At 35.1% G+C, this 22,128-nt stretch overlaps 1 protein-coding gene across 2 annotated transcripts in view; it reads right to left on the bottom strand.

Moving 5' to 3' along the window:
* kiaa1549lb (KIAA1549-like b) overlaps positions 1-22,128 on the bottom strand; it is a 99,952-nt gene that overhangs the window by 25,462 nt on the left and 52,362 nt on the right. For both annotated transcript variants that reach the window (XM_026287805.1, XM_026287806.1), the window contains exons 6-14: positions 21,071-21,204; positions 20,693-20,861; positions 17,692-17,751; positions 16,109-16,260; positions 15,402-15,573; positions 13,466-13,629; positions 13,179-13,214; positions 7,478-7,668; positions 931-1,058 (exon numbers count right to left, since the gene is read on the bottom strand). In XM_026287805.1, the coding sequence (XP_026143590.1) occupies positions 931-1,058; positions 7,478-7,668; positions 13,179-13,214; positions 13,466-13,629; positions 15,402-15,573; positions 16,109-16,260; positions 17,692-17,751; positions 20,693-20,861; positions 21,071-21,204 (1,206 nt within the window). The remainder of the gene's footprint in view (positions 1-930; positions 1,059-7,477; positions 7,669-13,178; positions 13,215-13,465; positions 13,630-15,401; positions 15,574-16,108; positions 16,261-17,691; positions 17,752-20,692; positions 20,862-21,070; positions 21,205-22,128) is intronic.

Below are 22,128 nucleotides of genomic sequence, written 5' to 3' on the forward strand. Positions count from 1 at the left end.
TTAAGTGTAGGCTATGGGGTAAACGTTAATTATAGATGTAATCACAGAAACTAACTAAAAAAGTAATTCCCAATGCAAAAACATGTATGCACACAATAAATAAATTTTATCAAATTATTTATTAAAATTTCAGTACATAGTAGTTTAAGACACTTTACATAAAGTGGGCCTCTTAAGATATATAATTAATACATAATTATGATTAACCACTCACTCATAATAATGATGCTCCTTATAGCATTTGGGAATGCCTAGTGTGTTTGCTTAATTTTGCCTGAGGGTGGTGCTCTAATGTTGGCAGGCTCCAAGTACACACATTGTCTTAAAATTACTTTATTGTTGCATTTACTGTGTTTGAATGTTGATTTAGGATGCTGCGAGTTGAGGAGAAAATCAAGAGAAGAAAAGAAAGCCATGTCAATTCTCAAAATAATATAACAGAAGGATTTAAAGGCTATACACATTAGCATGTTTAAACTAAATGATTTATACTCCAACTAATTTGGTACACTGCTCCACACATCCTCCTGTACCTGTTAAATGTGAACAGATGTGTTCACAATGTGATTTATTTGTTGCTAAACTGATGCAGACTGATATACACACGTTGCTGATGTGGATGGATTGTTCCATAAGGTTTATGTAAGGTAATGTAAAAATAAGTGGGGGAAACAGATTTTTGTCCCTGTTAATCTAAATTAGAGCGTACTGCCTTTCTAATCTTCACCACAGATCCACATTGGAAAAGTGTATATTTCTAAATCAACATTTGTTCCCTTTGCCCACCATCAAGGATTTATTCTTTTCAAAGAGGTCTGTGCAATGCATTGTGGGATTGTACAATCTAAAAATGACATTGTGGTGCTGCATTAGATTTGTGGCCTGACAGCATAAGTGCGAAAGTGCTGAAAATGTGGAGGCATTTCTCACCATTACTCTTCCTCGTCTCCTCCTTCGTAAGTTTCTGCTGTGCTGTGGCTTTTTGCACATTCAAGCCCTTTCCCGAGACCTCTTTCACTGATTCGCTGCTGATGACGGAACCATCCTCACTTGGCAACCTACTCCAAATAACCATAGCAACAAGGATCAGCGGTGAGTCAGTGTATGTGTGAAATGAGAGGATGGTTATGTCATTTTCTTTGTCTGCATCCTCATCTCTTACACATACAGTACATATAAATGCAAGGACACAGTTAAACAGATACATGTACTCTTACAAAAGCACTGTGATGCTCAAACTAGAGTACTGATTGGTCTTGATTGTGAATATTTTATAAGTTAATTCAGACATTTTTGATATCTAATACATTTAGTTTTTATATTTTCGTACTATAATAAAGTACATACAATTACATAATGTACAAAACATGGAAATGCTATAGAGATAGAAAAAAAGATGCATGCATTTTTGAATATATTGTAAGCTATTATTGCTATATATATATATATATATATATATATATATATATATATATATATATATATATATGTATAGCAATAATTGAGTCCTTCTATGACTTACACCTGCCGGTCAAAAGTCAAAAATAATTCAAACTGCTAGCAGCGCGGAAGGGGCTATGTTTGAGTTAGTGTAAAGCATATTGTCATGTAGGTGTATTCAGGTCAGTATTCTTACCAAAAATGTGATGTTTGGTGTAGAGTGGACATTGCATGTTTAAGTTAGTGTAAAAGAAGTCATTTCCTTTTGCCAGTAGGTGACGCTATGATTATAACTGAATATTGACCTTAAGATGTGCTCAAGCCAGGCCTTTATAAAATGTGTGAAGTTTGGGGCAGATTAGGCATTGTATGTATGCATGAGTTACAACAACTTCCTCTTTCATGGTATTAAATGGTTAGTTCACCCAAAAATGTAAATTATCCTAAACATTACTCACCCTCAAGACATCCTAGGTGTAAATGACTTTCTTCTTTCAGACAAATCCAGTCTGAGTTATATTAAAAATTGTCTTTGATCTTTCAAGCTGTTTAAAAGGTGTCATATTTTGCAATTTCAATTTTCCATTTCTCTTTGGAGTGTTACAAGCTCTGGTGCGTAAAGAAGATCTGTAAAGCTGCAAAGACTGAAGTTTAAAATCCAAAGAGATATTCTTTATAAAAGTGAAGAGTCAAGAACTCCCTCCTAAAACATTATAACACGCCCCCACATATCTATGTCACGATGTGGGAAGATCTGCATAACGTCACTCAAATGTTCACGCAAAGAAAGAAGGCATAACTTTTATTCTTGTTGTTGCCACCGCCGGCATGTTGTGAAGACACTGTGTGTGTTGTTGTGAAAGTGAATCTACTTTGTTTGGCCTTCAAAAAAGGACACAGCTACAAATCAGTGGTTAAGTTGTATTTACTGTTCCAGCTATTATGCTTTTATGATTCACTTCTTCTTCGGCTTTTGCTGTGGTACTGTGGGTTATGCTAGAAATGCAGAAGTTTGAATGAAAACTTACACATAGCCTGCGGCGTAAAGGCTACGACAATAACGTAAATTATGTGGAAAATAATGTGTTTTTTTAACCTTAAATCACATAAACACATTTCATTAAACCAAATACACAAAATAATGTTATTTTTAGCAACATCATATGACCCCTTAAATACCAGTCAGTGGGTGTTGCAGTTCATCAGTCCAAAATAAGTGAAATAAAAAGTGCCCATTCATAATAAAAAAAAAAAAAAAAAAGTGTGGGGTGAACAAAGCCCTCCTGTAGCGAATTGATGAATTTTAAGAAAAATAACCATATTTAAAACATAATAATCAATTAAATCTAGCTTGCGCTCACTTTTGTAAATAGAAGCAGTTACGGGCAGATGACATATGAGGTATGTTGCGCATGCGCTGCTCAGAAGTGACAAATGCGGAAGCGCAGAGAAGGGATCAAAACAAAGCTACTGTCAATAATTAGAAGGATATGTAAAGAAGAATGTCAGAGGATTTCAATAAAACCCAAGACTGGTTTTCCTTTGCTAAAGTAAGGAAACTTTGCTTCTTTTGCTCCTGTTAACAAACATTGGCTTTTACAAGATCAGGCCATGCACAAGGCCAACCTCATACGTCAACCGCCCAGAGCTGCTTCCATGTACAATTGTTGGCACAAGCTATATTAAAGTAATTATAACATTTTGAATATTTACATTTTTCTTACAAAAATGCATCGATTCACTACAGAAAGCCTTTGATCACTCCCGCTTGCCAAGTAATTTATTGGCTATTTAAAATTTTGGGGTGAACTAAGTGTTTTAGCACTTAGTAAGTGTTGCTAGCATGTTGGAGCCTATCTCTAGCATGTTTAGCACACAATGATATATTTTACTGTGTTGCTGATATGTGCATCACAGTGTTAAACATGTCACTTGCTTTTGCCAGTAGGTGGCGAAATAACTATAACAAAACATGGGCATGTAGATGTCTTCAGACCAGGACAAACATTTGAATTTTCGGGCAGATTGGATTCTGGATGCTTGAGTTACATCAACTTCTTGTTTAACTGCATCGACCTCTTACGACCCTTCGGCCTCTTATGAGGACATCATATTTTAGTATATTTTTTTTAAACTGTACATGCCACATTACACACTGTACATGTCCTGTACAGAGCTACCAAATGTGATACCAAATAATTTGATGTTTCACCATGACCAGTCCCTCTCGTTGTCTGAAATTATTTCAGTGACACTATTATGGAAATTTGATAATATTTTGTAATTATCATTTAAATCTGTCACAAATTTAAATGTAACAAATCAACATCTCAGGAAAATGTTATGGGGTTTCAAATCAAAATATGACTTTCTGTTACGAAACAGGATGTTGATTTCATACGTTTCCTCATATGAGGACACCAGGACTAAAAGCATGTTTATTACGCATTTTGAGAGACATAACAAATGAAAAGGGAAATAAATTATATTTCAGTATTCTATGACATAATATATATTATTATGAAAAGCTTGTCAATTATTACTCCCATTGTTACATTATTATTCTTTTTTTCATTACACGTTGCCCCAAAAAGACATTAATATGCAAATGATATTTAGTTTATTTAAATTGTATATAATGATAATACCTGTTTATTGGCATTTTACACACATTTTGCAGAAATTTAAATAGTATATTATTATTATTATTATTATTATTATTTTTTTTTAATAACTTATTTGAGAATAATCTTTATATATACAAAGTTTGGTATAAAAAAAAAAAAAAGCATGTTAATTCATGTCTTTTTATTTTTATTATTTTTCTAATAAATTGAGTCCCGGTGTCCTCTACCGAGGACATAGCTTAACTGAAGAACTTTTTACATTATTTTTAATGCTCTATGTAAAGATATGGAATATATATATATATATATATATATATATATATATATATATATATATATATATATATATATATATATATATATATATTTTCCTAAAACATTTTTTCTCAGGTCTTAAGAGGTTAATAGCATGCCTAATTTTTGCTAGCATGTCTTTTTTTTTCTTTCATGTTTCTAGCATGTTGTCAGCCTATGTAACAATTGCTAATTCTTTTATGTTGCTAGGAGTCCATAACAATGTTAAACATGTCACTTCCTTTTGCCAGCAGGTGGTGCTATTACTAAAACCAAATGGGGGCATGTAGAGGTGTTCAGGACAGGACTCTTATCAAACTTGTTAAATTTGGGGCAGATTGGAAACTTAATGCCTGAGTTACAGTAACTTAATTAAAAAGTATGCTTTAGCACTAAGTTTTGCAAGCATGTTTTAATATCGTTCTAGCATGTTGCCAGCCTATTTAACATTTGATGACGCTTTTTAATATGTTCCTAGGCGATCATCACCCTGTTGACCATGACTATTTCTGTTGCCAGAAGGTGGCGCTATAACTGAATTTGAGCATGGGTATTTGTTCAGGACATGACTCTTAATTAGATGTGTGAAGTCTTGGTCAGATCAAACATTGCTTGCCTGAGTTACAGCAAACTTACCGTTTCATGGCGAAACATCGAACTTCGACAGGCTGCCAGGGACATTCCCCGATGACGAAAACGCAAGATACTTGTAATTTAACGTAACATTATGATATGATAACCCTCACCAAATTTGAAGATGATCCAATTAAAACTGTAGGAGGATTTTGGGGTTTTGGATTTTGTACCAAAAGAGATATTTTTGTAGGTAATGGTGTGTTACACGTACCAATTTTTTTTAGTTGTACGTAAACCATAGCTTGAGGTGCAATCCATTGAAATTTTACAGATGGCGCAATCGAGCCATTTTGCCACACACACAGTTCTGAAACCCATATCAGATGTACATTTTTACCAGTTCTGAGTGTTTCATGAGTTTTGGAGAATGTTTAGGTGCTCAAAAATGCAAGAAGAAGAAACAGAGCACGAAAAGCATCTGTGCTCGGGCACTAATTACGATTTTTTTTTTTATGTTTTTGAAAGAAGTCTCTTATACAAACCAAAACTGAAATAATTTTATCAAAATACTGTAAAAACATCATACTGTGAAAATATATTATTACCCCAAACTATTGAAGTGTAGTATACATGTATAATGGTTCACACAAATATATTAAAGATAAATAACTTAATTAGTTGATAATAATAACAAATATTTCCTAAACACCAAATTTTCATATTATAATTATTTCTGAAAGATCAAGTGGCACTGACAAATGGAGTAATGGCTGCTGAAAATTCACCTTTTCATAACATGAATAAGTTACATTTAATATATAATCAAACTGAAAAAAGTACTGTTCTTTTAAACAGTTCTATGGACCCTTGGCGAGCATCAGCGACTTCTTTCAAAAGATCTTATATATTATCCGAATATTATCCAAACTTTTGATCAAGAGTGTAGTTCGTGATTTACATATAATTCAGCTGAACCTCAAAAAACAGGCATGAAAATAAAAAATGCATTTCTCCAGAAATTATATCTCAACTTTTTCAGAGATAAATGGTCTAAATCAAGAACATATCCACTTATTAATCAAACAGTTTCTGCTCTGAGAACACTTTGCCTGAAGCAGAATCCATTTATATCACACTCCTCCATGAAACTAACTGAAAGCTACAGTATGCTCATCCAACCATATGCAATTCATTAAAACTCTGTAACCTTAACTATCAGACAATTTTTTTAAGAGGCCATTGATCTCATTAACAGTGTTAAGATCATAGTGACATCCTGAGCACTGATTTTATTTAAAAAGCAATTACTAAACAAGTAATGTGATGGGTGGGGCAGAGAGCCGGTGGACCGGAGCGAGGCTGGTGGAGTGATTGGAAAATGAGCGACACCTGCTCCAGTTACTGGTCTCGAGTCCCACAGAGGAGATCGGAAGGATACAAAAGAGGAGCGACGACAGTGAATCCGCGGTGCCATCGAGCAGGGTGTAGCAGTCTGGGGGCCCTATCTTACACCCGGCACAATGCGACGCAAGGCGCAGCTCAAGTGTGTTCGCTAATTTTAGTCTGGCACTGCTCGTATTTTCCCCATCCAGCGCCATGTCGTTTAATTAGCAAATGCATTTGCGCTCATTTTTGCGCCCATGGGCGTGCTGGTCTAAAAATGAGGTGTGTTAAGGCGCATTGCTATTTTAAGGAGCTGAAAATAGACTGCACTATAGACCAGCTCAAACTTAGTCTAAAGCACTGGTCTTTGGTGCAATGTTTTTTTCTTTGTTATTTAAAGAGCGTACACGCTGCTTATTAAACACATTGCAATGCATAAGATTTTTTGTATATATATATATATATATATATATATAAAGCGATTCCACCAGCTTTGTGAATTCTTCTGCGGTGCCTGGCTGCGGCACTGGATGGCCCTCGGTGGACGGCACAACACTCCTCCACCGCCCGGGCAGCAGTGTGTCTGGGAACCGGTACAATTTTATTTTTTCTCCTCTCTCCTCTCTTTCGCTACTCATCCTTCCATCTCCTTTTATCTCGCCTCGTCTGTCTGTCCATATCTCCAAGGACAAAAGAGGACCAGGAATGGACTTTGTTTTGTGTTTGGTGCACGGCAGTCATCCGCGAGGGGCTGTCGCACTGTTTTGGGTTCATTTTGTTATTAAAAGCTTTCATTTTGAATGTCCACCGGTTCCCGCCTCCTCCTTCCCGAGATTATGAAGTTTGTATACTGTTACAATTAACTTTATCCATTATCTCCATTACGTATTGGAACAAATGCCTGAAACTTGGTATTAGAAGCACTTCCTTTGTCTGCTCGCTCTAAAGAATCGCTTTATGTATTCCCCAACTGAAAATCACTGTAATCTCACTCTCTTGAACACTATATAACATCTACTCTATCTTATGTCTTCCATGACAAGTAGTTTTGTGGGCCTGTGCCAAATAATCGCAAATGACAGCATTACTGTTACTGCTGTGACATGAATACTGAATATCTACAGGATGCCATAAGTGTCAGGTTTCTTCACACATACCTTTTCCTTATCTCACTGTTCAGGCTTTTCTTGGAAGTGGATCCATCTTGGCGTGCAGGTTTATCTAGGGACAGGGGGGCATCTCGAATGGGGTGGGGCATAACCATAGTCTCTTGAGTAACCGGGAGGGTCTCCTCATCACCACCCTGCTGACCCAGGTGCTGCTTGGCATAGTCAAAGCCCTGAACAGGCTAAGCAATGAGCAAACATTCACATAGGTTATTTTTATATACAACACACTGTAAAATGGTAAAATCTAATTTACCGGTCAAAAATATTTAAATAAATATATTTTTTTTGTTTGTTTTTTTGTTTAGTTTTTTACTTCCAAAACAATGATCTGGTTGTGCATTCCTTTTGAAACAATGTTTTGACTATATATTTCAGGCATATACAGGTGCATCTCAATAAATTAGAATGTCATGAAAAAGTTCATTTATTTTAGTAATTTAGCTCAAATTGTGAAATTTGTGTTTTAAATAAATTCAATGCACACAGACTGAAGTAGTTTAAGGCCCAATCCCAATTCTATTTTATCAATAAAAGAATACATGCAACTTCCATTTCTCTTTCTCTCTCCCTCTCTCTTTCTCTCTCGAATAGGCAATATTTGAGAAAATTGTTTAGCGATTCCTAATTATTGGGGGGATTAGCCCCCATCAATTTCTACGGCAGTTATCGCCCTAATCAGACATATGCTGTGGCATTATCATGAAGTCTGTAATGATATGATGTTAGCAAATAGTAGCGAATTGTTTGCAAACATTTCTTTGAGTAACATGACCGTTAATAATTGAATGGAACATAAAACAAATGATTACTTTTTGTTAAAATCTTTATGCCAAAAAAGCTTACATTATGTGTCTTTTTGTTCGCTGTAGCAGCCATGTTGCCAAGATAATTCATACCCCTTCGTTTAAGCTTGAAGTGTGGTCCCGAAAAATCTTTGTTTGAAGGGCTATCTGGCCCTTACCCCTGCCCCTCCCACCAAAAGAGAATCGAGACAAATCGATGAAAGGGGAAGGGCTAAGGGGTAGAATTGGGATTGGGTGTGTTGATTTTGCCTCACTTTTAACGAAAACCCACCAATTCACTATCTCAACAAATTCATAAGACAAATAAAAAAAAAATTGTGAATTGTTGGCCTTCTGGAAAGTATGTTCATTAACTGTACATGTACTCAATACTTGGAAGGGGCTCCTTTTGGTTTAATTACTGCCTCAATTCGGCGTGGCATGGAAGTTATCAGTTTGTGGCACTGCTGAGGTGGTGTGGAAGCCCAGGTTTCTTTGACAGTGGACTTCAGCTAATCTGCATTTTTTTTTGTTCTCTTGTTTCTCATTTTTCAGATTCTCTATGGGGTTCAGGGCCCGGTACCAATAATGCTTACTCTTAGCGCTCTAAGAAGACTCGAAAGATATATCTTACCAAAGTTTTTTATGTTCCTAATTGTGTTCCCCGAAGTGTCCCTTAGGAAGCTTCTTAACATGCTGTCTCTTTACGTTCGACGTTACAAGGGCGCTGTCCCAAGCAAAGGTGCTGAATTAGTTGGCATCAATTGCTCAGGAATCGATTTTCCACTTCATGCAAAGGTGCATTACAGCGTTAAGAAAGACAATACGTTCTATGCAAATGAAACATTCTTCAAATTATTACAGTAACATGTATTTTAACATAGTTTAAGTTATCAGTAAAATATAAAATATAAATGTAATTATCAAATGGTCAGTAATATGTTCATACGATATGTTGTGACGGTTAGACGAACCGGGTATCCCTCGCTAATCATCCACCCTCCTTATCCCATTGTGCCACTTGTGCCGCTTCTTAACATGGGTTTAACGACTTCTAAAAATGATTTAATACATTATATTAATGGAAAGATACTTTACAATCAGAATTGATTGGCAACCAGCTGCAGTTACTTATGTTTAATGCGGTATTGATTGCCATTTTGTTAATGTTTTCAATAAAAAGAGAGCGAGAGTAAGATACAGAATATGGTCGGGAAGCAACATATAAAATGGCACCTAGCTTAGTCTGTAGCCCTCTCCAACAACCTCGATGAAGCTCCCTGTAGCAAAAAACCTTAGCGCCTCAAGCAGCTGGACTTCAGGGCTTAAAGCGAAATTCCGCCACGTTAGCCTGGCAAGCGCATGTCTGAGAAGGTCCAGCAGCTCCATAATGAGTTGACTTGGAAGGCAAATGTTTTTTTATATATATATATATATATATATATATATATATATATATATATATATATATATATATATATATATATATATAGCCACGTCAGGCAAAATGTCAAAAGGGCTTAAGTTTTGACAAAAAAATAAATAAAAAATTGACATGGACTAAATGGCTCGGCGGCAAGGACACATTGGATCGCTGCCATAGTTGGTCGCTTACTGGACACCAGCATGCTTACCCATTTATAGTAGATAGATTAGCCATTTAGAGCCAAATTGTTTGCCAGATTTTCATTATCAAAAGTGATCAATTCGCTTTAAAGACATTACGAAATAGCTATAGGCTAATTACCACCATATTAGTTTTGATACCAAATTAAGTCAACTTCATAAATAGGCCTGTATCCATTGCGAACGTATTTTATTATTAGTCTTAAAATGTCAATAACATAAAATCATTGTTGAGCCACAACATTGTCAACATACATTGTCTGACTTGTACTGCGCTGCGCTGATTTCTAAAGACTAGCGTCCTGAGCTCAAACAACGCTAAGAGAGAGCTTACGTATGGTCCAGACCAACCTTACGAAAGTGTGACTTACAGAAGATATACTTAGAGTACGAACATATCGGGAATTGTGCAATAAGGTTAAGAGAGAGGTTAAGGAATAGGTTAAGAACTACTTAGCGATAAGAATGTTTTGGGGAACCGAGCCCAGGTCTGGTGATGACTTTGGACCACGGGGCAACAGTCCCGTTCTTCTTCTCCTTAGCCCAGGTAAGATGCCACTGACGTTGTCTGTGGTTCAGGAGTGGCTTAACAAGATGAATATGACAACTGTAGCCAAATTCTCTGACACGTCTGTATGCCTTGACCCCAGCCTCAGTTCATTCCTTGTAAAGTTCACTGAAATTCTTGAATCGATTTTGCTTGACAATCCTCATAAAGCTGTGGTTCTCTCGCTTGGTTGTGCATCTTTTTCTTCCATACCTTTTCCTTCCATTTAACTTTCTGTTAACATGCTTGGATACAGAACTCAATGAACAACCAGCTTCTTTGACAATTAATGTTTGTGGCTTACCCTCCTTGTGAAGGGTGTCAGTGATTGTCTTCTGGACAACTGTCAGTTGTCTTCCCCATGATTGTGTACCCTATTGAGCCAAACTGAGAGACCATTTTGAAGATTAATTTATTGAGATGCACCTGTGTTTGAAAAGTATATGCATTGTCAAAAACATGACTGCTCTATTATTTTTAATAGTGTGTTAGTATCCTATGAACATTGGTTTCAAGTGAAATAGTTGCATCGCTAAAATGGGGTTTGTGTGGTACCATATTTAATTTCATTCAAATAAAGAACTCATTTAAATGACTGGCAAAATCTGACTGCATTGGATTGGACCAAGCAAAGTTCAACAGTTCAAATGTTAATATAATCCTTAGATCTAATGAAGGTAAGCAGATTTAGTAATGGAGGGCCTTAAAGATGAGACTTTACTTAAATTCTGATTAATTACGTAGTCTGTGGGGAATTTTAATGAATTTATTTAAATACAAAAAAAATGTAATTTAAGGATGATGCTGTCACATGAATGAGATAATCGGCAAATTTAAATCCTTAAATTATGACTGACATGAATAAATCTGAACACTTTTAATCCTTAATTTAGACTCTAATCTTTCATTTTTGTGGTCATGCCATATATAAATACCACCTTAATATACAAGACTATCTCTAAACTAGTTATTTTACAGTGTGGCAACAATGCTACTATGTTCCGTTGCAAAGCAGTCCTGCAAAATGTATCTCAGACATTTTGTCTGTTGTCTCTTGTGACATTATCCAGCCACAGTTTTATTGAGTCTCAGCAGTTTCTGGAGAGCAATGCCAGGACAGCATTCTGGGGTTGATAGTTTACCGGGGAAGCAAGTATGTGTTGTAAGTATTTACTTGTTTACCACTTAACTAGATGTTTTCTGTTATAGTCATTGAAGCTTATTTTAATCTCAGAACTATTTTGCCCCTACTAAAGTTGTGTGCCGAGAATCTAAATACAGAAAAATATAAAGGTCTATATATTTAAATACACTTAAATTTCACAAATTCTAAGCAATCCCATCTCTTAATTTTACAACTAGTTGGAGCTGATTATTTATTATTCTTATTCTTATTTTTATATATATATATATATATATATATATATATATATATATATATATATATATATATATATATATATATAACAGAAACAAATTAATTTGAAATAAACCATTAGGATAATCCACTGAAAAAAATAATAATAATAAAATAGGTGGATTGACATAAACAAAGCAAGTAATAGTTAAGTTCATTTCAGAATATCAAATCAATAAAGATATGTTTAAAAAAATAATAATAATAAAAACCTGATGAGTTATTGGTTCAAAAAGTGTCCAAAAACTTGGCCTGGCCATGCTTTTTGGAAAACTAATGTAAAGAATGGCTATGCAGCCCTGCAGATATATTCTAATAACAATTATAATACACTGCACATGTTTTGCAAATAACAAATCCTCAGTTACTGTATAACTGAAGGCAAGGAGGCATTCCATAATGGCCAGGCAAAATTCAGGCAGCAGTTTGTCAGTCATAGCAAATGATAAACTAGGCCAGAGGGTGTATATGGGGAAAATGCAGGTCAGATCATTATACCTAATAAATAAGACATATCTGACATTTTTTAATAAGTGCTGCTGTCTGCATTTCTTTTAGAGAGGTTGATAGATGTTTTATGGTTTTACACAATTGATGTATTAAATGCATTTTATAACAAAGAGGTTTTTGTCCCTTCCACAGTCCTGCTAGCCTACTTCCAACTAAATCATAAGAGAATTTCTGACCTTATTTCTAAAATATTCAGCTTGTTTAGGCATACAAGCACGCAAAGGAATACACACACGTAAAATCAGGTCCTAATCTAATAAAAAAAAAAAAATATATATATATATATATATATATATATATATATATATATATATATATATATATATATATATATATATATATATACTATTGACAATGTTCATAGGAATAGTTCACACAAAATTTTGTTCAGTTCATTTAATATCATACCATATCATGTCATTCAAAATCTGTACAAATTTCTAAATGTTTTGTAGAACGTCAAGGCTGCTCTTTGCCAAACAATGAAAGCAAAGTGCTCGTTTTTTTTTTTTTTTTTTCTTCTTTTTCCATTTACTTTCATTGTATGGAAAAAGCAGCCAGCACACTTCACTCAACATCTCCTTTTATGTTCCACAAAATAAATATAGTCTTACATGTTTGGAATGACACACAGCTGAGTTAATGACGAAAGAATTTGACTGTTTTGGGTGAACTAACCCTTTAATTGTGCACGATCATTAGTACATTGTCCCTGAGACCTGTCTACTCTACACATCATCCTTAACAGTGTGTGCACATCAGGAGTCCAGAGCAGCAGGTGAGATGATTGAAGAGCTGAATATCTACCTGAGGGTAATAACCCACGTCTCTCCAGTAAGCAGTCTAAATGAGAGAAAACAGCATGAAGAGTCATCAATCATTTCTATCTCTCTCTCATACACTCTCTCGGGATGTATTCCCAGAGGCAAAGCAAGCAATGCATGTAAGAGTTTGAGGAAAACTGTTGATGAAGCCACTGTAAAATATGCTGAGTGTACAAAATAGCATAATGAGTTATAATGAGAGAGTTAAAGAGCAAAGCGGTGCCTTATGGGAAATGGTCAAGCAGGATGTGTATCCAGTCACTGCCATACCTTTACTCGAGGGTTGAAGTTTCCAATGGGATCAGTTTTGAAATCGCTCTTGTTTTTGTGACACAGCACCGTGGTGATGATGATGATGATGAGGGTCACCACGCCGATGGGTGCTAGCACTGCAGCGATGATCCACAGGTTGTTGGGTGGATTCTTCACTACGGCTGCATGGTGAGAAACACTGTTAGTCACATTAAATCTTTTACACATTAAACTATAATGCAAATTGTGTTGCTTAAATATTTTGACAAAAAAATATTTTGTTTGTACAACCATAGTTTCACTTTATTTTGATGGTCCTTTTAACACATTCTGTTGACTATAAGTTACATCATTCATATCTATTAAATCTCATTAGAGTGTTATAGAGTATTAGTTGACTTGTAGGTTTAGAATAAATTGAAAAGTACTTGCAAAGTTATGTATAGTAAGTAGAATGTCTGTTGGGACACCATCACAATAAAGAGTTAGCAGATATTAAGCAGACCATATACTAATACTTCAATGAGAGTTAGTTGACATGTAGGTGAAAAGTTACTTACAGTCGACAGAATGATCAAAAGGGACCATCAAAATAAAATGTTACCCAATAATTTTGTTAATGACGTTTTGCAATCCAGATTAAATAGATATTATAATTTTTATTATTTTTTTATGTTTAATAAAAGCAAGTATATTTATCAAGTCTTATCAAGCAATTTCACATTTAATCTGCATTCATTTCAAATTTCAGATTACATTTTCTTTGTGAATTGAAAATGTAGTTGTTTTAAGTCAACTTATTTTCAGATCATCATTTGGATCATTACATGCTGACCAAGACATGCGTCATGATGGTCACAGAGAAGGAGATTTATCTTTAATTCACCAAGCGAAATGCTCATACCCAGATCATGTGTTCAAGCCATTTTAGAATTGATTTTGTCTTGACAAAGCAATGACATCCAAGTTGTTTACTTGCTTTTTATCTAATCATCCCAATAGCACCATTATTTGTTCATTCAGAATTATTTGAGTATGCAGAATATGACAATGTTGACGTAATCAAGAGGTGTGAAGATTTGGTAACACTTTATTTTGATAGTCCCTTTTGAACATTCTGATGACAATAAGTAATGTTGCACCAATGCCGACTGTGGCAAAAAAGGCTGTTTCTATAAAGTGGGACAATTCCAACTTAGCAAGGACAGTCTGGTGCTTCTGACTCACAACCTTTAAGTATGATTTCATATTTAAAGAATTTGCCACTGACTATTCAAAAGTGAGTTTTGAGCAGTGTAAAGTAGCGCTTGTTGTTTGTCGCTTCTCAGATCACAAATGCAGACATGAACCGAACCTTAAACCAAAAATATTGCATTACACCAAATAACTGTATTTTTAGAAACGTCATATGAAACCCCAACAGACATTCTACTGACTATTAAGCCTTAATATTAACACTTAACCTAACCCTACCTATATATATATATATATATATTTTGTTATGTTATATTTGATTTGTAAGTGAATCTTTTGGTCCCACTTTATAACAGGGGTCTTTAACTATATCTACTTTATTATACTTTCAGTATGTGAAATAAATAAATAAATAAATAACTGCTACATATTTATGTTGAATTGCAAATCACTTGTTGAAGTGCTATTAAGTGGTGGTACAGTTAAGGTTATCGACAGGTTTGGTGGTTTGGTTAGGCTTAAGGATTGGTTAAGATGTAAGGGTATGGAAGACAGTGTAATTTAGTGATGTAACTACAGAAATTACAGATATAATTTCAAATTTTATTAGTATTTCTAAATATAAGTACAAAGGTAAAAAAAAATACATGTACACAATTGTGCATGGTATTAAATGATTCATTTAAATTAGGTACAGTAGATAAATACACAATATTTATTAATTCTAATAAGTAGAGAAGAAAGACAAAGTAATTTTGACCTTCAGCCTGCAGTTGGACAAAGTATCCCAGTGTGAGCGCCATGGTTTGCGAGTCCACTGTGTTTAGAAGCTTGGCTGCAGATGTGCCAAGCAGTGGGGTCCCATTTTGCTGGACATAGTAGGTCATCTCAGCTGGGTTTTTTGGACCATGTACACGCCTGATACTAACCATCTGAATGCAATGATACACAGCATGATCACTTCCTGTAGGCATATTTTCATTTGGTAAACCTTAAAGGTTGAATCTTTTCCATCAAATAGCCTCCAGGAGGGAGACTGGGGTGTGGTGACACTATAAGATTAATTAGAAATGAGCAACAGGGGTGAAATCACTATAATGCATGAACCCCTTCTGAGGTAGCAGAAGTAGTTGTAGAGTATAATAAGTGTATGTGTGAAAATATAAAGCATGTGTTGCTGGTTTACAATTGGATTTGTGCAGAAATTCAAGGAGAAATTATTTTCATGTTACACACCACCTACTGTTATAAATTTGCATACAATAAAATATGATTAAATACAATACAAATGTTGCATTAATTCTGGAAAACAGATTCATATAACCGAAATAATAAAGAAATGACTAAAGCTGGCTCCAATTAGGCTATGAGTCATTTCTTATCAAATGTGAATGTGTTTTCTAAAGTGAATCCTATTTTTTACATTTACTTTGCTAAGTTAGCACTTTCAATGTTTTTAGGTCGTACCTGGACGGTGTAACTGCCCACTGTTGTTGCCCGCTTGAAGCGAACACCTTGCTGGTGAGCCGCCATGAAGAGCTCAGCCAACCGCTCCTCCATCAGACTAGCAAAACTGTGATACTGTCCTTCTAGAGAGGAGTTTTCCACATCCTGAATCACTGCAGAGATGTGAAGAGATACTACAGATTTCTGTTTTGTTTTGTTTTTTTAACCGTTTACACACAAAATCATAACTTGACACAATTTTTTTTTAAACCAGACACTCAAACACCAGAACCACACACCAAATCTGCAAAACCATACCCTAATTCTTGGCCTTCGACTAAGATTTTAATTTCATACAACACTTTTTACAAAACACAACACAAAATGGTAAATGGTAATTCAGGGAGAAGTTATAAATGCCGAATAAACTATGTCATTATTGTTTGCTTTGCGCACAAAATGTATTCTTATATAGTGTCATATAATTACGGTTGAACCCCTGTCACATGGATTATTTTACAGATGGCCTTGCTATATTTCAATGCATTGTATCAGTGTGGACTATGGAGGGTCAGAGAGCTCTCAGATTCCATCAAAAATCTTAATTTGTGTTCGAAGATGAACAGAGGTTTTACAGGTTTGGAACAACATGGGGATGAGTAATTAATGAGAGAATTTTCATTTTGGGAGAACTACATCTTTAAACTCTGCAGGACAGTCGACTACGAGGACTAGAGCTGCTACTGAATGTGTCAGCAGTCTTCCGCACACTATTTACTAGTTACTGGTGTTGAACTTTGTCAGTATCAAAGTAAGTCCAAAAAAAAGTGAGTTGAGTACTATCATTACTTAAGACAACATTTCAAATTTCATATGAATAATTAGACTCAAAATTAATGAACTCAAATTAATAATTAGAAAGTATAATTCAGTGGTTCCCAACCCTGGTCAAAAAGGCACCCAAACACTACATGTCTCCCTTAATCTGACCAGTTTCAGGTCTTGAAGTCTCTACTAAAGATCTGATGACCTGAATCAGGTGTGTTTGATTAAGGAGACATGCAAAAAGGGCAGTGTTGGGATGCCTCCAAGACCAGGGTTGGGAACCACTGGTATAATTGGTTCATTGATGTGTTTGATGTGTTTATAAAGAACAGAAAGAAAGTTAAATTATCTAATCTTGGCATAGAACAGCAGCATGTTATTGTACAAATCCACTGGAGTAAATTGCTTAAGTATTTGTCATGCATGATAAAAATGTGTGTAATATATCGCAACAAAACAAATCATCTTCAATTATTGTTTTATTTGTGAATTCTTTATTTGTGAAGTATTAGAATATATATGATCTTAAAGTAAACAGACATGAAGTAAAATCCACTAAACCAATTCTGATTTTAAACTCCATAAAACAGGGATGGGAGTGAAAATCATCTTTCATAATGAAGGAACTATGGAAATATCAGTCATCTAGAAAAGAAGAGGTGCGTGGGTGTCAGAAATGTCGACAGAGCAAACAGAAAAAAAAAGAAAAAAAAAATCCCTCTAAATCAAGCTCTTTCATTCATATAGCTAGTAATGAACAACATCAGTGAGACGATTACCTGTGATTATCCAAAATGGCCTGGTTGCTACAGATGTGTTAAGGTTATGGTATTCCATAGCTGCAGAGGAAAGATAGTGAGAGGGAAGAGAAAGCAAGAGAAACTGTTGTAGAGAGGGAGAATAGATAAGAAAACTTGTTTCAAAAGACTCTGCTTTGATCCTGGGTCCAGAGGCTTAGCTGAGCACATCTACTCTCCAGCAGACAGTACAGAGAGTCTAGCCGCATTTCCCAATTTAAACCTTTACTCAATTGCATAGTGGCAGTGTGATTAAAGGCTCTGGCTGACATCCTGTCTTCAAGGCAGAATTACTAAGCAGCCTGTAAAATTCCAACAGCTGTTGAATTATTTTACTCCACTAAGGTCTAATCTGAGGAACAGCTTACGTGTTTTGAAAAGTATTTCATCATATAACATTATATAATTGTATATTTATAAAATAATTGTTAATGTTTTGTCATGTCATCATTAGTCATTTTAATCTATTTTTTCTGAAACTTTGACCAAAACAATAAAAATAAAAAAATCAACAACTGTTTTTTACATTTTAAAATCTATTAACATCAGTAAAATTAAAAATGTATCATATAAATTTTGAACTAAATACAACATTTCTAGTTTAGTTCATTTTAATCATTTTAGGCAGTTATGCAGCAGCAGGTAGTCACAACTGTGCTGATATTCTGAACAACAGCACCATCGCAAGTGTCATATTGCTTTTATGCATCAGTTCGATAAATAAGATAATATAATTTTAGACATAATATTACCAGTTAATTTGTCTTTGTTTTTGTTGCTGTTGTTGCTCTTTCAACAAAAATAATACCCAAAAAAGGCAAAGTAGGATCAACTGTTGCATGTCTCAGAGCAACACATAGTGTTTCAGTGTTCTGTATGAATAAGCATTGTCAGATGAATCTGCTGGGTACTGTGACTCAATGGCTACATTTACATGCACAATTTTTGGTTCAATTGGATTGCATTCATTCCGATTTATGAGTCTGAATGAAGTGTTCACAAGAACGCTAAATAAAGTGATCGGGTTGATGTGCAAGTTTATACTGTATGTCACAAGCTTCAAATCGAAATTGATTTATTTTTTTATTTTTTTCATGCTCCCCTACACAGTTTCTTTATTTGTTTTTAAAAGCAGAATTAATATTTAACCATTTATGGTCATTTATGGATAAATATATACATATGCATATATATATATATACAAATAAAAGTACTTTCAGTTTTGTGGTTCAATCCGATCAAGTGTTTACATGTACTCTCAATCGAATTAGAAAAGGAATAAACCACCCCCTTCAATCCGATTGGATTTATTTTCTCAGTCTCAGCTCAGTCGGATTGATTAAGGTGTTTACATGAAGGCTTTTCAATCCATCAATCCATTTCTAATCTTTTCAAGGCATCTATCCGATTACAAATGGATTATTTGGCTGCATGTAAATTATAAATTCTGAATATGCCCACTTTCCTACAACTAAAAAGCAGTACTTGAAATGTGCATGAGCAATGTGATTGCTGTTGTTGGGCTGGATGTACTTTATGTCCAGAATTAAATTATTACATGCATACTTTCAAGAATTCATTTTTTTTTAAAGTCTGAAAGTACATTCTTCAACAAATGAAGTACATACATACGGACACATTCAGAGTTAAGACAACAAAATTCATGGCGAAATTGTCAGCTTGCCACTACGACATTAGGGCCAACCCTAACATATATCTCTTAAGTTAAGTTAAAGGGTTAAAGGGTTGTACCCCTAATGGTATAACTTTTACACATTTTTCTTGATATTGAGATGCATTGCAATGTATTCAGTTGTTACATGTGCCACAGTGTGCTATTTAATGTATAATCATAACATATTTTCCAAAACCCAGCCCTTGTCCAGTAAATAAATGTATTTAACCCACTAACTCTAGCTCTCTCTGTTCTATTCTATCTACTTTTATTTATTATCTATAAATAAATAATTTAAAACTGTGTTGGCCTATGTATACTGCATTAGTTTAAACGGGATTTGTCACAGCACTTACATATTTGACCCTCTCTGTGAAATCCAGGCTAAAGTCTCAAAATCTAGTTATGAGATTACAAGCATCAAAGTTTGATTTTCGAACATTTATTTCAATCTTTGACATGCCCTTATTCAGTCAATATTAAAGGTATAAGGGTATATTTTCACATAAAGTTCATATTTTATGAAGAAAACAGTAAATCAGGAAAAAATAAAATGAAATAAAACAACTTTAGCTGGGTTTTCACAGCCAGTGTCACATATTGTTACTCTTTTGTTGGTTTGATTGCTATTATTGTCCTCACTTTGGATAAAAAGCATCTGCTAAATAATTCAATATAAATGCAGAAACATAAACAAAGCAGGACAAAGCAGGTAAGAATGGACTGCGAGGAGAAACCAAATAACCTCACAGTCAGTATGAACAAAACTGTGACAGTGAGGTGTGTGATATTCTCACCATCACATTCCAGTTGCATGTGGAACCATGTTCTTTCCACACAGACACACACACAAGTGTATCCGGGATTCCCTACTGTTAATTAGTATTCCCTGTAATTGCTTTTGATGTGCATGCTGTGCCCTGGCCCATGTATGCATGAACCTGTTTCCACCTTCTGTGAACACTACAAACCAAACAGAAACCACTCTCTGGTAGAGAATCATCTACTGTATCTTTTTATTCCTCTAACATGTTCAGATGATCATGTATGAAAAACATATTTAGCATTAATGCTGTTTGTGTGTGTTTTTTCTTTCAGATTTACCAAAAATATTAGAAAAAAAAAATAACCATACTGAATTATACTCAGCTGAATTATATAATTTTCATCTTTATTACTGATTATACGTAAATTCTGCATCCTGTACCAACATAATTCCCAAAAGGAATATAAAAGGAAATACAAAGTGTAACATTTGCATATGTTACATCCTATTTGTATAACTGAGGAATGCCAGAAAGAACTTACGCTCAGCTGTGATCAGTGGAGGGTAAAACAGGAAGTAACCAACAAGCTCAGCAGTCAGTTGGCTGAGAAGGTTACTGGCAGTTGTGCCATTGAGAGTGACACTGCCATTATGCACCACATATATCAGAGATACAGCAGGAGAACCCACAGACTGTGTTGTGCTCAAGATCTGTGAGAAAAAGAGCAAGAAACAAAATTTGTTATATTTATATTTGTTACATACTGACCTTTTACAAAAATCAACAAAATGGATGTCAACATTTGCCCCCTAAAAAAGAACAAAACATAACAGAACAAAATGACAACAAAAACTCCTCATTTGACATGCAAAATAAATAAAGGTAAAATAAAGGTAATGAAATGTTTAGGCCCTCCCACCTGTACAGTGAGACCGCTGTGTGAGTTCATCACTATGGCCTCTGCTTCAGCAAAAGCATTCTCCAGTCTCTGCTCCATCATCTGAGTAAATCTGCAGGACTTGAGGTCATCTTCTGGCCCAACAAACCTCAGAACTACACACACATACACAAGGATAGGGCCGTGGGCTAGTGGGGTGAAAGGTGGTGATAATTATAGGGGCCCACAGCTAAGGGGGGACCCTGGTACAGTTAACAGGCTGCGCATCATCACGAAATCGTATCATTTACACGTGTTTTTTAGCCTTGCCCATTTAAATATTTAAAAGAGTTTAAAGCATTTAAACACAAGATGCAGAAAAATGTGTTCGTTGCGCATGCAGAGAGCCACATCTCACGGACAGCAACACCGAACCGAGCTCTCCACGCAGAGAGATGCATCTTAAAGTGCTTGAACACCGAAATTTGCCTGTTCTTGCTCTTGTAATGACAAATACATACAAAATTATGTCAAAATACCCTTCTTGGAGAGTATCCTCGAAAAAAACTCTCGGTTATAGACATGAAAATAAAGAAAACTTTTTGAATGAGAAGTTGTGTCCAAACTTTTGGTCTGTACTGTATATGTGTGTATATATATATATATATATATTAGGGGTGTAACGATACGCGTATTCGTATTGAACCATTCGTTGGACTAATTAATTATATTTGAAAAAAAAAAAACAGTGAAATATAATGATATGCGTTCAACAAGGTAGCCCAATAACCCAAACGACGTAACAGGCAAAGCCCCTGACAGCCCCGAAGAAGAAAAAAAACACCATGTTTAATTTAGGCTACTCAGTCAGGCCCTCGCTCACTCAGTAAGCGCTGAAGGCTCGTTGCAAAATAGCCAATGCGTTTAACAGACCAGAAAAAGAAGATCATCCAATAACCAACAGGTCTGGTGTTTGGGTGCACTTTGGATTCCCTGTAAGCTATAATGGTGATGGAAAGAGAGTGGTGGGTTAAAAAACAATGGTATGTCGCATCTGCTACATGACAATAGAGTACACCAGCGGGAATACAAAAAAAAAA

This window comes from Carassius auratus, chromosome 18 (assembly GCF_003368295.1).
Source record: "Carassius auratus strain Wakin chromosome 18, ASM336829v1, whole genome shotgun sequence".
In the NCBI taxonomy this organism is placed as follows: domain Eukaryota; kingdom Metazoa; phylum Chordata; class Actinopteri; order Cypriniformes; family Cyprinidae; genus Carassius; species Carassius auratus.